The sequence below is a fragment of the Sardina pilchardus genome, chromosome 1 (assembly GCF_963854185.1).
Source record: "Sardina pilchardus chromosome 1, fSarPil1.1, whole genome shotgun sequence".
Classification (NCBI taxonomy): domain Eukaryota; kingdom Metazoa; phylum Chordata; class Actinopteri; order Clupeiformes; family Clupeidae; genus Sardina; species Sardina pilchardus.
Window position 1 is genome coordinate 48,528,728 of NC_084994.1, and position 15,036 is coordinate 48,543,763.

Sequence of the window (15,036 nt, forward strand, 5' to 3'; positions counted from 1 at the left end):
TTAGAGTTAACCATCAATTGTAATGTAACTGAAATGCATATTTTACTGATGACCTAAATGGCTTTTTCCTTATCCAAAAATAATTTTGCTTGCATTTTTATCACACGGGTGAGAAGATTTCACAATGACTGTCTCTGCGGGTCTTACACTACGATCGCAGAAAAGCTGGATAGGCTATTCGAGACAGCCATTTTCTCTCGTCTCCGAGCAGAATAACCTACTTATCGAATGCAGTTGCGCGACTGTTGCGAGATAGGAAATGGTCGATGAGCTCTCTCTGTGGTGGTTGCGCGCCTTCGTCACAGCATACTGCCCATGGCTTATGGCATTTTCGATTTTAGACAGCATCTTGACAGTTTGGTTATCGAGAACATCGCTGTCGTCCGCCATGTTAGTTTGTTACACTAATTTGGGGTTTCCAAATCATGAAGCCTAGTTTGGTTGATCCAACCAAGAAGTTTGAAGTTTTTTGCCAAAAATCTATAGACTTGAGGCTACACGGTGCTGTTTAGCCTTCTGTAAAATACTTAATAAGCTATGCTACTCACCACCTCTCGGCCAGTGTAGCCTAATAAAGGCGTCGCGTTGAAATTTTTACTGTCATGTCTTTTCAAAGTCTAACCCTTTTTTACCAGTTATCTTCGGCTACTTTATGGTCGTTGTGAATGCGTAGATATCTTTGGAGAATATAGGCTGCTACTGCAATGGTCGATGGCTTAAGCTATTGGAGAATTAGGCTACAATCAATAAAGCATGCTGAATGAACTGTATTGTTTAACTGGAGACGTATGGACGTGAATTGGTGCAGATGCTCTTCTTTCTAAATGAATTTTGCGGTCAGGGTGTCATTGGTTCATCACGAAGCAAAGTTGCAGCGTTTGACGGACAGCATGGTATGCTCACGTCCGAAAACCGAATGTAAGGCTACTTATTTCATACATGCAACAGGTTGATTTTCGGGGAGTCTTTTCACTTAAGTGGATCAGATCACGTTATTCAATATAGGATACCAGCCATAAGTGATTAAAGTGACTTATAAAGCCCTTGGCGGCTTTAGAATTATTCAAAGAGCAGGCTCTTAAATGCAGTGATAGTAAGCTATTTAATCTTCATAACATTTTAAGCTATAGCCAAGAGATATTTAGACTTGTATGTGCCGACTTGCTTTTGCTTTAGCCTGCAAGCTGCAACCCTGCCCATTTGAACCATTATTTTGGTAGCATTTCAATTTAAACAGATATCATACTTTCTTAGGCTAATAATTATTTCTTTTCCAACACGCCTGACATGAGGAGTGTGGTAAAGAGGTGTGTGAGGGATATTGAGAATATATGTTAATGACTGTAAGAAAGTTTACACGGTAAATCTTCCGCTTTATATTGCGCAAAATCCCACAGATCCAATCAGAATGTGTTAAGGAGGCCGCTATTTTTTTTTCATTCTGAATAAAAGCTTTCAAGCAACACCATACTCTCAGATCAAGGTTTGGTTTGGACTTCATAAGAAATTGCTGTACCTCAATCCTTCACACACAGACACACACACACAGACACAGACACAGACACACACACACAGACACAGACACACACAGACACACAGACACACACACACACACACACACACAGAGCGCACTCGCGCAGAGAGAGAGCGAGAGAGAGAGATCAACGCATGTCTCATACCGTCAAGACGGGCCCTGTAGTGTGTAGTAATAGACGAAATGCATTGCACAGAGACAAAATGGTATTTTTTTATTTATTTATTTTATTGCAAATGGTTTTGCAGAGGGAATGCCACTGTTATTTGTTCAACAGAATTGACCTCTTCCCAACCAGAAGGACAATTCCTCTGAATTAAGTGTTGACAACCGTCATGGCCAGAAAATGGGAACAATGTGGTAGAGGACACGCTCTGGCAAGGAACACAAAAGTCTAACCTTTGCCTTTGAAGATCTACGAAGGTCCACGCAGGGACACAAAAAGCATCAACGTGGCAATATGTCGATATTGAAGCTAAGCAGTGTACATAACAAAGTTTTGACGTTGCAGACCATGTAAAAGGGCCTTGAACAATACACTCAAAGCAACAGAACGCACAGTTTATGTTAAGCCTATGCTTTATGTTTATCTTTCAAAGTCAAGTTAAGGCACTGTTACTACTTGAGTTAAACTGACTGTTTACAGACAACAACAAAAGCAGACATGTTATAGGGAGTAACACTGCTTTGAAATTCACACGTCCAGCTTTAGCAAACTGAAGTTCTAGCATGTTAGCAATGTAATGGACAACAATTCTGAAATAAGAAGCTTTCAACATTTTTATAGAGGAAAAATTAAATAATAAAAACAAAACATGGTAATACAATGCTTTCTAGCTTGGGGGGTCAATGGAAGCATCTAGTTTCAGGTTAAACACAGTTTTGTGCACTCCTGCATCTAAAATAGCTGTTCATCTAGCAAGTGGGTTGCTGACCTGAACCATTTAAAATATCCACATGTTTGATAACTTTAAATCATCCATTCATTAACCTTTGAAGAACAGTGCAAAGTGCATTAGATACCACGGTTCTTCACATTAACTTGTGCATCTGACAAGATGTCATAATTCCATGGGTTTTCACTGCTTGATCTGTCCATGCAACACAAAGCTTTCAGGTTTCACTTCTCTACTCTGCTTCTTCACTGCCCAAACTGCATAAATGCAAGTAGCCGCACCCAACCACTCTCAAAACATACACACACACACACACACACATAGCAAATGCGCACACACACACACACACACACACACACACACACACACACACACACACACACACACACACACACACACACACACACACACACACACACACACACACACACACACACACACACAAAAGACAGAATGATTGAAGCAATCCACCTTGCTCTTTCCAGGATCACTTCTGATACAAAAATTCAACACAATAAGGAGTTAAGATACAAATGTTACACAGCTCTTAACATGAGTAAGTGCTTGATGTTTAGCTTGCACCTCCAACAGATTAACCAATAAGGAGATGGGCCATGACTACAAAACAACAACCTCTTCAGTCATCTACATTGTGATTACCGGCAGGGTGAATTTAAAAATTAATCAGTATAAACCCCAAAGTATGAAGACAGGATTTTTAGATTATAATCAAAAGCTTCTGAAAATATCTCAATAATTCTTCTCAGGAATTCAAGGCCAATATACATTTGTACATTATTCACAAAATCAAAGTCAGTAGTCTTCTAGTCCTGAAATCCATATCTCAAACGGTAACATATTCCTTAAAAGTCACAGTGAGACAATTGGCTGTGACGTCAGTGATGATTATGTTCCCAAGGAAAGGCTTAAAAGCAGCAGCGGTATCCTCCGCAGTGGGCGCTGATGCCAGCGCTGAGGTGGGCAGCACCCCTGGCGTGGCTGGCCCGGGCTCCAGTCCCTCTGGAGCGGCCGCCGGGGTCTTTGCCATCCCGTTTCTCTCCTCCCTGGAGCGCACGCAGCTCAAGTCTATGGGCTCCTCGGGGTTGGAGTTCTGAAAGGTAAAGTCGTGCCCGTTGCTGGGATACGGATGGCCAGTTAGATCCATGGAATGGCTCTGCGCGGGAGATGTCCCGGGATTGGGAGCGCTGATGCTCCTGGAGCTCAGGAACCTTTTCCCTCCGCCGTGGTCCTCGCCGTGCTCCGAGTGGCGCCGCTTATTCGACGCCGAGAACTTTTGAGGGGCCTCCGAACAAGTTCCGTTCTGGCACGATGCAACCTTGTTCTGGGACAGCCAAGGGCTCGTACTGGGCTTAGTGGTCAACTGTAGCGGCTGATCCTCCGAGGGTGTGTGTCCACCCTTGGCCCGTTGAGATTCATTCGTTTCTACGGACGCCGGCTTGTCTGCCAAAGAGTCTGTCTGTGTGGACAGGCCATTGATTGTCCCAGAGGCACGGTTCTCATGACTCTTCTCCTTACTGTCCTTTTTATGAGTCTGGTCTGACCCCTGCCTTTGCACCGCCTTCTTCTTCTCCGTTAAGTTCTCTGTGGACAGTCTGTTCGCGTCTCCCTCCCCGTTCTTAATGCGGGCTGCCTGGGTGCCGTTCTCCATGTACTTACTCATCACAATGACAATGCGTCCATTTTTGTTTTTATTTTTGACAATCTTCAGCTTGCTGCTAATTCCATTGGGGGGTGGATCCTCCTTGGCGCACGAGTTCACCTCAGGCTCCTTGCCGCCGTCCAGGCTAGCGGGAAGTTTTTTGAGCTCCATGGTTATGTCCTTCACTTTGCTCAGACACCCAGAGTCTTTGTCCTGAACCCACTTCTGCTTCAGGGGCGGGGGCAGACTCCAGCCCGTGCCGGGTGGAGGTGTCTCGGGCACTTTGGCCTTTTGGTACTGAGAGTCGTACATTTTGGGATCAGGCTGGTAGTGGTGGTGCTTCTTGCTGTTGAGCTGGTAGTAGAACTTCTTTTTGCTGTTGGCTTGCTGCTCTGCCTGGCCCTCCTTGCTGTGCGGCTGATACTGGTGGTGCTTCTTACTGTTGAGCTGGTACTGCTGGGTCTGCACCGGCTCCACTTTGTGGAGCTTGACATCGTCCAGAGCTGTCTCCTGAAGGCCGGAAAGGACACTCGATCTCCGGGCAAAAGAGGGAAGCTAAAACAAGAAACAGCAATCAGCCATGACAAATTCATCCACTTGAAAGGGAATATTTGTTTTGCATTAGGGCAAAACATTTGACCGCACACTGTGCCTGAAGTGACAAACTATTGTCAGCGATCAGGGGGCAATCTGTCTTTAACTTCATGTTAAGAGGTGCAAAAGTGGAGGGATCTTACCTGAACCAATAAGTGCTTTGGTTTCGGGCCCCTTTTGCGGTACCCTGTCAACTGTTCTTGTCGCTCCCTGTGAAAAATCAGAATACCATCAATCACCTGCCATGGCCTGGACAAGCCATTCACAAACAATTCATCAAATAAAATACACAGGCAGTGCCCATTCAGTTAACAGCCTACTGCACACAGCACGAAAAAAAGAAAAATAGAGAAATATGAATATGTACTGTATGCTGACATTGACACATTAATGCCTTAATGACAGAGTCTCAGTTGATGTTGGCTTATAGAAATATTTAGAATAAACATATTTCAGCCATAATGTCAGATCCCGATGATGCTAAAGGTCACAAACAGAAATGTGGCCTACATCAGTTATTGACATCAGTAGCACACTTCATGCTCAAGTCGTGAAAATAAGAGTCAATCTCCTTCTTTTCTTTCTGGTATCATAGCTGAAAGCTAATTAGTCCTACATGAGAATATGTCCTAAGGCATGGGCTTCAACTCTCGAGGGAGCAGCCTAGGCCTAATTAGGCACAACAAAACCCCGTCTTGGCAAAGTTAATGTTGAAAACAGACATGGAGCAATGCACAAACTGTTACTCAGCTGTGCGTGGGAGGCAGGCCTAGTAGAAGTGTCAACATAGGCATGCTAGATAACACATAAGACTTTCTACTGGATGGAGCAGAGAATTCCCATAAGGAGATGCTCACAGGACAGGCACATCAGATCTGGACATTATCAGCGTAGGGCTTTGTCCACTTGTCCTGTCAGGAACAGTGGACCAACTAACCGGTCATCTGCAGTGTTAAGTGGCTAACTGATCTGCTGCACTGTCTGTCACCTGTGAGAAGGGTATGAACACCACTTTTTAGTTAAAAAAGTGGGTTCCTTGCATTTATATCCCCCTTTCCTCTGACATGATACAACAAAGCCCTGGCAAATTAAGATAAGATGCCTTTCACGTAAGCATAACAAGGAAACAAACGGGCTTACTCTCATGACATTATATTAGGACCATTTCAAAAAGATGTTTAAATTATTCTGTGCTTTTACCTAAGAGAGCACTATAGACTAAATAGGCCTACATCACTAAAAGTGTTATCCAGCATGTATAAGACCAATGCAGTTTCTTCCATGTGCAGTTTAATTTAACCGTCTCTACACTTCGTCTTTACTTCATGATTAGGAATGCATCAGCTGCACCAAAGCTGCACGAGAACCTCCGTGGCACAGCAACACTATTAAATGCAGTTCCATTTACTATACGCATGCGCATTTCCATCCCCTAGGCATGTGAGAGCGAGAGCGCACTCGAGCCGTAGCCTTGACAGCGTCACCCCCTACTCGCTTGACTGTACAAGGTCAGTGCAAATAGTCGAGTCCTTGTCTCCGTCTCACCTGTTTTGGAAAGCGACAAGAAGCCGCGGGTCGAGAATGTTTTCCTCTGGCTCCCACGTGTTATATCTATTAAAAGAAAAAGATAAACAGAATAAGAAAGGGGAGAGAGAGAGAGGTAGAGAATAGATGAGGGAGGGGGAGCACAAGAGCGAGGGAGAGAGGCAGAGGAGCATGAAGCGCAACAATCGCTGTCTCAACCAACCGACCTACTGCGGCTGCTGTCATCTAAATGGTTACGGGATTGTTTAGTAGGCTAGGCTACCTATTAGAGCACTACGGTGCAGCTTGTTTGTGTGTGGTAGTGAATAAGCTTCATCACATGTCCGGCCGACATGTGCGTTGTACACATCAGCAAAGCACTGACGATGATGTCGGCTAATACACAATGCACATGGCGCCCGAAAGAACATGTAGCCTACCGTTGTGTTTAAAGTTGCATGGTGTTATCGAAAAAGTCATATTTTCAAGTGTAAAGGTTGCGACTCGCCTCGACAAAAGTACACTGATGGCATTTCATAAATTCATACATGCGTGCATACATACACACACGCGCGCGCGCACACACACACATACACACTCTGCACTGCAAATCCAGTAAATCCATGTCGCTACGGTTTTCTCGTGAACCCAAACATCAGTAAATGCATTCAGTATGTGAAAAACACCACAACTTACTTCGGAGACCACCCTCTCCACTTGACTAGGTACTCGAAACGACCCTGTAGAAATGATGACAGAGGGTGTTAATTGGGGAGAAAAAAACTTTGGAAAACGGTTCCTTCGACCTTTCCCAATTTTGTTATGGCTTAATGTATTTCCTTGTTAGAGGCACATACTAAACGATATTACAACGATAATGGCGCACATAGTACGCATTTAAAGTAGCAATCGCTCTGATAGGCTAAAATATTGTGCATTTTCAAACCTTTCTAATCCGTTTCTTCTCGATGCTCTCCACCGCAAAGACGTGCTCTCCCGCGGCGGGTAGCTCCATTTTCGATGCGCGCTTGCAAGGCTCGGTAAACGAAGGCTGGAACGGCTGCTCAAGCGACTCGATTATTACTTCCCTCCTCCTTGAAACAAAACATGTGTACGCTTTTGGTGTGACTCCTCTTGGTCCCCTCCTAAGATCGTGTCAACAACCTCTTCTCAGTGAGACACCGTGTGGACTGTGGAATAAGCTGTGGAAAACAGTTCATGCAAATAACCATTAGCGTGACGTCAGCTAGAGGAGGGAAGGTTCGAGGGTTGGAAGATGTAGTGCCTTTTATCGAAGTGATACGATGTTACATTATAGGCAACCTTACTGAAGTCTATGAATCATCACAATGGTTCTGATAGATGAACTTATGAGCAATTATTGAACCATACCGGGAAGATGATATTCAGCCCAGTGAATATGTTTTCCAGCAGACGAGTCCCCTCTTCAAATGGCTGTTAAAACGCAATGTAAGCATTCATAGGACTCGCAATCTCTGCTTATGGCTATTTTATTTCACACTTCCACTAGTTCCAGAGTGTACCTGCTTAAAGAAATCTATAGCCTACCTTGTAGTATAACGCTTAATTTTAGAAACAGTCACCTTCTGAGTATTGTTTTAAAAATAGGCCTATTATATTCACGAAGTTAATGTTGAGATTGGCCAAGGTAGCCTCTTAGTCTTTCATAAAGGTTATACATGGGTTATGGTTTTGCAGCATCTCCGATAAGTCGTCAAATGCACTAAGCAGTATTGGCTCAGTCTCTTTAACTGGTATTTTCCATGTATCTGTGATAGGCTACAGACTGCCTAACCTTACAGGCAAGGCACATATCTAGTATTCATGTGGACTGACCATTTGGAGTGAATTGAGGCTACAGTCTTATCTACCACTGGCCGCTATCAAAACCTCAACCAGACGAATAATGCTCTTGGCCTGACTGGAGCAGTAGGTTGAGGATATGTAGGTCATATTAGTTGGTCGGTAAACCCACTGGCATTTCCTAAAGCGCGTTTATTTCTGCCATCTGAATCCTGACGGGCACCAGCTGGTTTAGCACTTGGCAATACGGCCTCCGTCGCAGCTTGGCGCATGAACACCTTGGGGCAATGTCCCTCCGATTAATTTCATACTGCGCGATGCACGTTCTACATATTCTATGGGGACAATATTGCCTGAATATCGTCAAACTATGCAATACAATCTGCTTAGTCTTTATAAAGACTAGTCGCCTATTTGTTAAACCTTGTCTGGACCGTTCACGCACTATCCTATCCACCATACACGCACGCAAAACCAAACAGTGCCTACAACATTTGGTTATTTGTCAAAAGCCAAGTCTGTCTAGGATTTGTATGCCTGGACTCTGGATATGTGTTTGAATAGTCAGAGGATGGAAAATAACCAACGGCACGAAGAAGAACAATCCAGTTCTTAATAAAATTCAGCACTTTAGGGGTTAATGTACCACCGACTATTCAGGCGGCAATCCTCAGCCTATTGCAAACAGGCACGACTGCCTTCCCTTATAAGGTAATGCACAGAAAACGGCTGTGAAATATCTGATCAAGTCTCTTTAACGGCCCAAACGACTTTGCATTTTATAGTTGCTCGTAGTAGGGTTGCGGTAAGGATATCAAGTATAGTGATAGAATTTGGAAAATACGCAAACGATGACATTCATAAGCCACGTCTTCCTTCTAGAGAGTCAGAGCTTGACATTCGACGTCGCAGTGCTCCAGTGCAACAGAACAACACGTCTAAAAACTGTACACTCATTGTGAAGGTTACAAAGATTGTAAGCTATAGATCATACACAACTGGTCAAATATAAAATTAAATGAATATATGCTTGCAACATTAATGGAAACCAGTTCATCGAAACGAGTGTTTTCTCTTCACTTCACCTTTGAAATGGGCAAGTCGGTGATTAAAATGGCCCCATCAGCCTACATGTACATTAAATGTGTGCGTTATAACCTTTCATTGGTACGATCGTTCAATGTTTTATGACCAGGAGCAAAACGCAGCCTCTAATGGCGCTGTGGTAGACTATGGTAACACGGTTTCTAAAATGGACACCTCTGAAACTATTTCTTCACCACTCTGCAGCAGGGTACTAAGCTCACGTGTATTGAGGTTTGACAGAACACAATGCACGTGCTTCTGTCACAACACTTTCACAGTGACTAAACATACAGTCTCACAAGGGGATAGCCGCCAAATAACAACAGCCCATCGTCCTCAGTCAGCATTTTGCCACATCAAAGTTGTCGATTTTCTAATGTCTTTTCTGAGACAGCAGGTAACAAAGCACGGTAAAATGTACCATTTGGATGATAAATGAGGATTATTTTCAATAGAGGATTGACAAGGTGCATAGAGTGGTGAAGAAATTTTGGGTTTTAGACGACAAGTGAAAAATCTGTTTGTCATAGGTCACATAAGCCTTGAGTCCTCGATACAGTTTGAGTATAATCTGAAGGGTAGAGGGGACATAACCTGTTTTCCATATCAAGACCACGGCTACCTGTTGGTCTTCCCCTTCTCTAAACCAACACATTTGCCTTAACTCTTTATCATAGGAATTAGTAAAGGGAGCCAATACGTCTGCTCACAATATTTCATTTTCATTAATGATCACATTCCGTTCAGTAAAGACGGCGTATGCAATGATAATTTGGATAGCCTATTTATGATGAAGACAATCTTCCGCTGTCGTTTTCAAGAGTTGGTAAAATATCTTCAAAGGCAATGGTGCCTGTGTTCCTCATATGACTTCCGATACCGTGATCTGGGGAAGATGTAGTCAAGCCAACAATATTTATTAAACTTTCTGTTCAGCCCGAAACTGTTCCACCTAACCACATCGGCAAAATCCACTTGTCCACTTACGCACGAACGGTTTTAGGTATAACATCCATGCATGCGCACTCACAGTATTAGATCGGTTGAGAAATTCCAGCCACTTCGAGAAACACTCTCCCTACAACTGCTAAAGAAAGCTTTCTTATAACATTTCATACAGTTTGTTTGTTTATATTTTAGGCTGGTTCATTATAGGCTAGAGCAACTAAAATACTTCCTAACCAGTGAGAGAAACACCACCAGTTAGAGGCAGGATATTTGTTTTGTGAGGTTCTGTGAGATTGTTGTATTTGAGATGCTGATGATATCACAATTGTTGCATATAACACAAATTGAAACACTATACTGAGAAAAGTATTGATAATTACAATTTTAATTGGTTGACAGGAGATGTAGTCATGCATTCACATTCACTGATTTTGTGATTCTTGAGCAGTAGTCAACAGGAAAATTGCAGGAGTATATGAGGTGTGTAAAGGAAATCACTATAAGGCATATACAGATCACACACTCATGAAATGAATTCTCATAAATTGAGTAAAGTTCAAGTTCAAGTGAATCCTAAATTCCTTTGTAAATGATTTTCACGACTCATAAGGAAGAGTGAGGAATTACAGGTCCACAGTGAAATCTTATCCGTAAAATGATTATGGACTGGGTATGAGGAACAGATTTTTTTGGTTAATTTTTTCTAGTGAATTAGGCTACAACCTAACACTGTGGTCAAAGTGTGAAAAGAGGGAGAGTCAAATAGGAACTTTACTGAGTGACCTCAGACATAGTTGGGCATGGGACCGTATGGAGATTCTTTTGTCTTAAGGGGAATCAAATGTAAATGTACCTTAAGGAAAAGTACCGTAATGAAGCAAGTACCACGTCATGCTTATTCACTCACACTCATACTCATATGCTTATTCAACCACAACATGAGTTACTACTGCAGTGAGATTTCCCTTTGATGCCAATCCTCCTCTGATTGACACCCAGCCCCTTGTTCAAATGAGTCTCCCTTGTTTCTGTGTCTGTGTTGATGACCTGCCGCCCCTGCTGCTGATGTCAGTCTCACACCGCTAGTGCAGCTGGTCAGCACTGGAATAGGCAGCTTTAGCACAGGCAGCACTGGTGTTATAACACAGGTAAAGCCCCTAAAACAATACAAAAATGACAAGATGTTGGACACGACGATGAGCCCCACTCAGCTGAAAATGTGTTTTTATGTGTTAGTTTTTTTTATTTTTGTTCTGAAGAGGGAAGAATGTCAGGGCTTCTTTCTAGAGAAGCAAGCTGCTGGCTTCTAAGAAAGCTGAGAGTTCCTTGGGATTTTTAGTGCTGCCTGTTACCTGGAATTACCCTTGTTTTTGTCCCAAATATATTGGACATGTTTACTGGAAATATGAAGCAAGACAGTGAGCTTTGTTCAAACATCAGCATTTATCATTGTCAAGAAATGTGGGTGCTTGTTGGGCTTGCTGGTTCTTAGAATTTGGTTTATTTGCTTAGGCAGTAGTCTTATCTGCTCTGCCTGTGGAAAACATTCAGACTGAACAGAGATTTTTTTAAAAGGATTCTTCAGATAAAATCTTGTTTTATAAATCTATAACATAATATCCTGAAGTGTTTAGATTTGCTGAAAATCTCTGCCTACCGCAGGCTACTGTATTATCTTAACATGTATGAATGATGTATGAATCATAACGGCAATGGCTATTTGTCAACCAGCCAAAGAGGATAGCTATGGTTGTTTCACTGTGTTTAGTCGGGGAGAGAGAAAGAGACAGAGAGAGAGACCGACAGAGAGAGAGAGAGAGACAGAGAGAGAGTAATGCGGGGTGAGAGTGATCAGTGCAGGTCTCTCTGTGGATCTTCTGTGCGTCAGTGCGGCTGATCTGGAAGTGGCGTGAGCGTAAAGGCACTGGGCTCCCTGTGACTCAGCAGCTTCATCTGGAGGCTATCTCAGTGCTCAGGGTCCATCAGTGGCAGCGAGGGCTCATGACTATTGAACAATGGCCACGGGCACTGATGACTCACCGTGGAAAATTCTGCTTTATTTCCCACTCCCTCGTACAAATGCACACTCTCATGCACTTTATCTGTCTCTCTCTTTCTCTTTCTCTCTCTCTATTTATCTCCCTCCCTCTATCTCTCTCTCTCTCTCTCTTTCTCCCTCTCTCTCAGTGCTTTGTTGCCGACTCAGCTCGATCTCCTCCTCTTCAAAGGTTAATTATTGTGACTATTGACAGCGCTTTGGGCTTATTTGTGCTTCCTCTTGACGTCTGCTCTCTTTCAGCTCCATATTTAATCGATTTCCCAGTAAAAACGTGGACGTGCCCTGGTGAAATTCCACCCTCTCGGCTTAGCTTACATCCAAGTGGGCTACAATGGACCTGGAGAATAAATTACATTAGCTGACTTGTAATTCAAAAGATGGACTTTGGGTCCAACGTGCATTTTTCTTCAGTGTCCAATGATGAAGGCCATTCAGTGCAATTCGTTTACTGTGTTATCATATTGTATTTGTAACATCAAATCAAAAGCATTCATTCAAGAGGCGCTAGAAGGACCTGTTTGTCAATGTAACACAACAATGTCGCAATGATCAGCGATTTCCTTTACACTGCGATTTCCACTTAAATTGGGGGAGACAGAAACTCAAGAGTAAAGGTGAAAGGACTGTGGAGTTAGTGGACTATAGAGTCAGAAGACTTGCAGAGAAGAACACTGTAGAGTTAGTAGACTGTAGAGTTAGAACATTGTAGAGTTAGAAGACTGTAGAGTTACAACACTGTAGAGTTAAAACATTGTAGTTAGAACATTGTAGAGTTAGAAGACTGTAGAGTTACAACACTGTAGAGTTAAAACATTGTAGTTAGCACATTGTAGAGTTAGAAGACTGTAGAGTTACAACACTGTAGAGTTAAAACATTGTAGTTAGAACATTGTAGAGTTAGAAGACTGTAGAGATACAACATTGTAGGGTTAGAAGACTAGAGTTAGAACACTGTAGAATTAGAACACTAGCTCCAGACAAACTGAAGGGGAAGTAAGAGAAATGCCCATCTGCTCCACGTGCCACCCAAGCGCAGCAGCACTCCCAGCCCCCGTAGCTACGAGTGCCATGGAGCCCCATGCTCAGTGTCACAGGCTCAGTGGGAGTGGGAGACAGAGAGAGAGAGAGAGAGAGAGAGAAGGAGAAAGTGTAGGGCGGAGAGAGAGAGAGAAGGAGAAAGTGTAGGGCGGAGAGAGAGAGCGAGAGTGAGTGGGGGTCTGGCTGAAATGTTAAGAGTGGCCTCCAGCCATGCTGACAGAGCACGGCGGGGGGTGATTAGGCATCGCCGCGGCGATGGTGGGTGTGACGCGGGCAGAAATAGCCGGGGATTATTAGCCAACACCGTGATTAGTATCCGGCTCAATAACAAGCTTTTTATCGGCGAGGGGAAATGTACACAGGATGGATGCCCTCAGGCCTGGATTTTCAACTCCACGGAGTCTTGCCAAGCCAGCTGCCATGTTGTTGTTGTTACCAATGTGTCTGAAACTCACCACTCGTGTTTGTCATGATTATGCTTGCATGAGAACTAGATCCTTGGACGCAAATGCAAATGCAGGCGTACAATACACACACACACACACACACACACACACACACACACACACACACACACACACACACACAAATACAGACACATAGGCACACACACACACACACACACTCACACAAATACAGACACATAGACCCACACACACACACACACACACACACACACACACAGATACAAACACAAACATACACATAAGCACGCATGCACACACACTCTCTCACACACACACACACACACACACACACACACACATACACAACACAGAGAGACAGAGATAATTTGTGTGGCCTGTGTATTAGCTAAAATAACTGTTGACAGAGCAGTGAGTGAATTGTGTGTGCGGGGAGATGAATGGCCATTGTGCGCCGGCATTTTCTGGATCATTGCTCAGAAATGGACGTGCGGGTGTCATTGTCATCGCTGGAGTGGCGCAAAGCTCAGGCTCTTTCAGTGCCCCGCCGGAGCTGACCAGCACACACACTTTCTCACACACACATGCGAACACACACTCCCTATGCGCGCACAGACACATGCTTGTGCCCACAGATACACACATGCACATATACAGACACACACACACACACACACACACACAAATAAGCAAACTCAGTCACACACACACACACACACACATGCGCAGACACACACAGAATGTCACTGCCTCCTGGGAGCTGCAGTGGGGGATGGGAGGGGAATGAGAGAGGGATGAAGAGAAAGGGAGGGATAGCGAGAGAAGCAGAGGATGAGAAGCAGAGAGAGAGAAAGAGAGAGAGAGATGGAAAGAAATAAAAGCGACAGGGAGAAAGAGGAGAAGGGGAGGATGAGAAAGAGGGAGAGGAGAGAGAGGGAGGAAGAGAGAGAGAGGGAGAGAGAGAGAGAGGGAGAGGGAGGAGGTCGATAGACAGACTGCCAGGCTCGTGGGGAGGCGGTGGAATTTTGCAGGTTGCCACGGCGAGCCTGTCAATACCATATTGAGCACTTTGCAGTCACTGCAGAGAGCGCACACACACACACACACACACACACACACACACACACACACACTCATACAGACTAATGCAGCAGAAACAGGGCATAGAATGGTCTTTAAATACACTGTGTGCCATAGACAATCATGTAGGTTGAGAGAACTTGTCCCTGCGTTTGACTTTGTCTCTATGACTATTTCGTTTTTTGTATACACGCACATGCCATACCAGTTCATGTACGCAAGAGAAAGACAAACATACACATACATAATGTGAATGTATGTGGAGTGTATGTCTGTGTGTTCATGTTGTGTGTGTGTATGTTCATATGTCTGTCTGTCTGTGTGTGTGTGTGTGTGTGCATGTATTTGTGTGTGCATGTATGTTCATG

At 43.8% G+C, this 15,036-nt stretch overlaps 2 protein-coding genes across 2 annotated transcripts in view; one reads left to right on the forward strand and one right to left on the reverse strand.

Annotated features, from left to right (window-relative positions):
- The window catches only part of LOC134094196 (peroxisomal sarcosine oxidase-like), a 284,404-nt gene that overhangs the window by 53,401 nt on the left and 215,967 nt on the right, over positions 1-15,036 (forward strand). The gene's annotated exons all lie outside the window — the stretch shown is intronic.
- LOC134094115 (E3 SUMO-protein ligase CBX4-like) lies at positions 1,742-7,386 on the reverse strand. Its single transcript, XM_062547507.1, has 5 exons — positions 7,155-7,386; positions 6,905-6,948; positions 6,230-6,295; positions 4,828-4,894; positions 1,742-4,645 (listed from the first exon to the last, which is right to left on the reverse strand). Exons 1-5 carry the CDS (start codon positions 7,221-7,223, stop codon positions 3,275-3,277), a joined length of 1,617 nt encoding a protein of 538 aa, XP_062403491.1. The 5' UTR covers positions 7,224-7,386; the 3' UTR covers positions 1,742-3,274.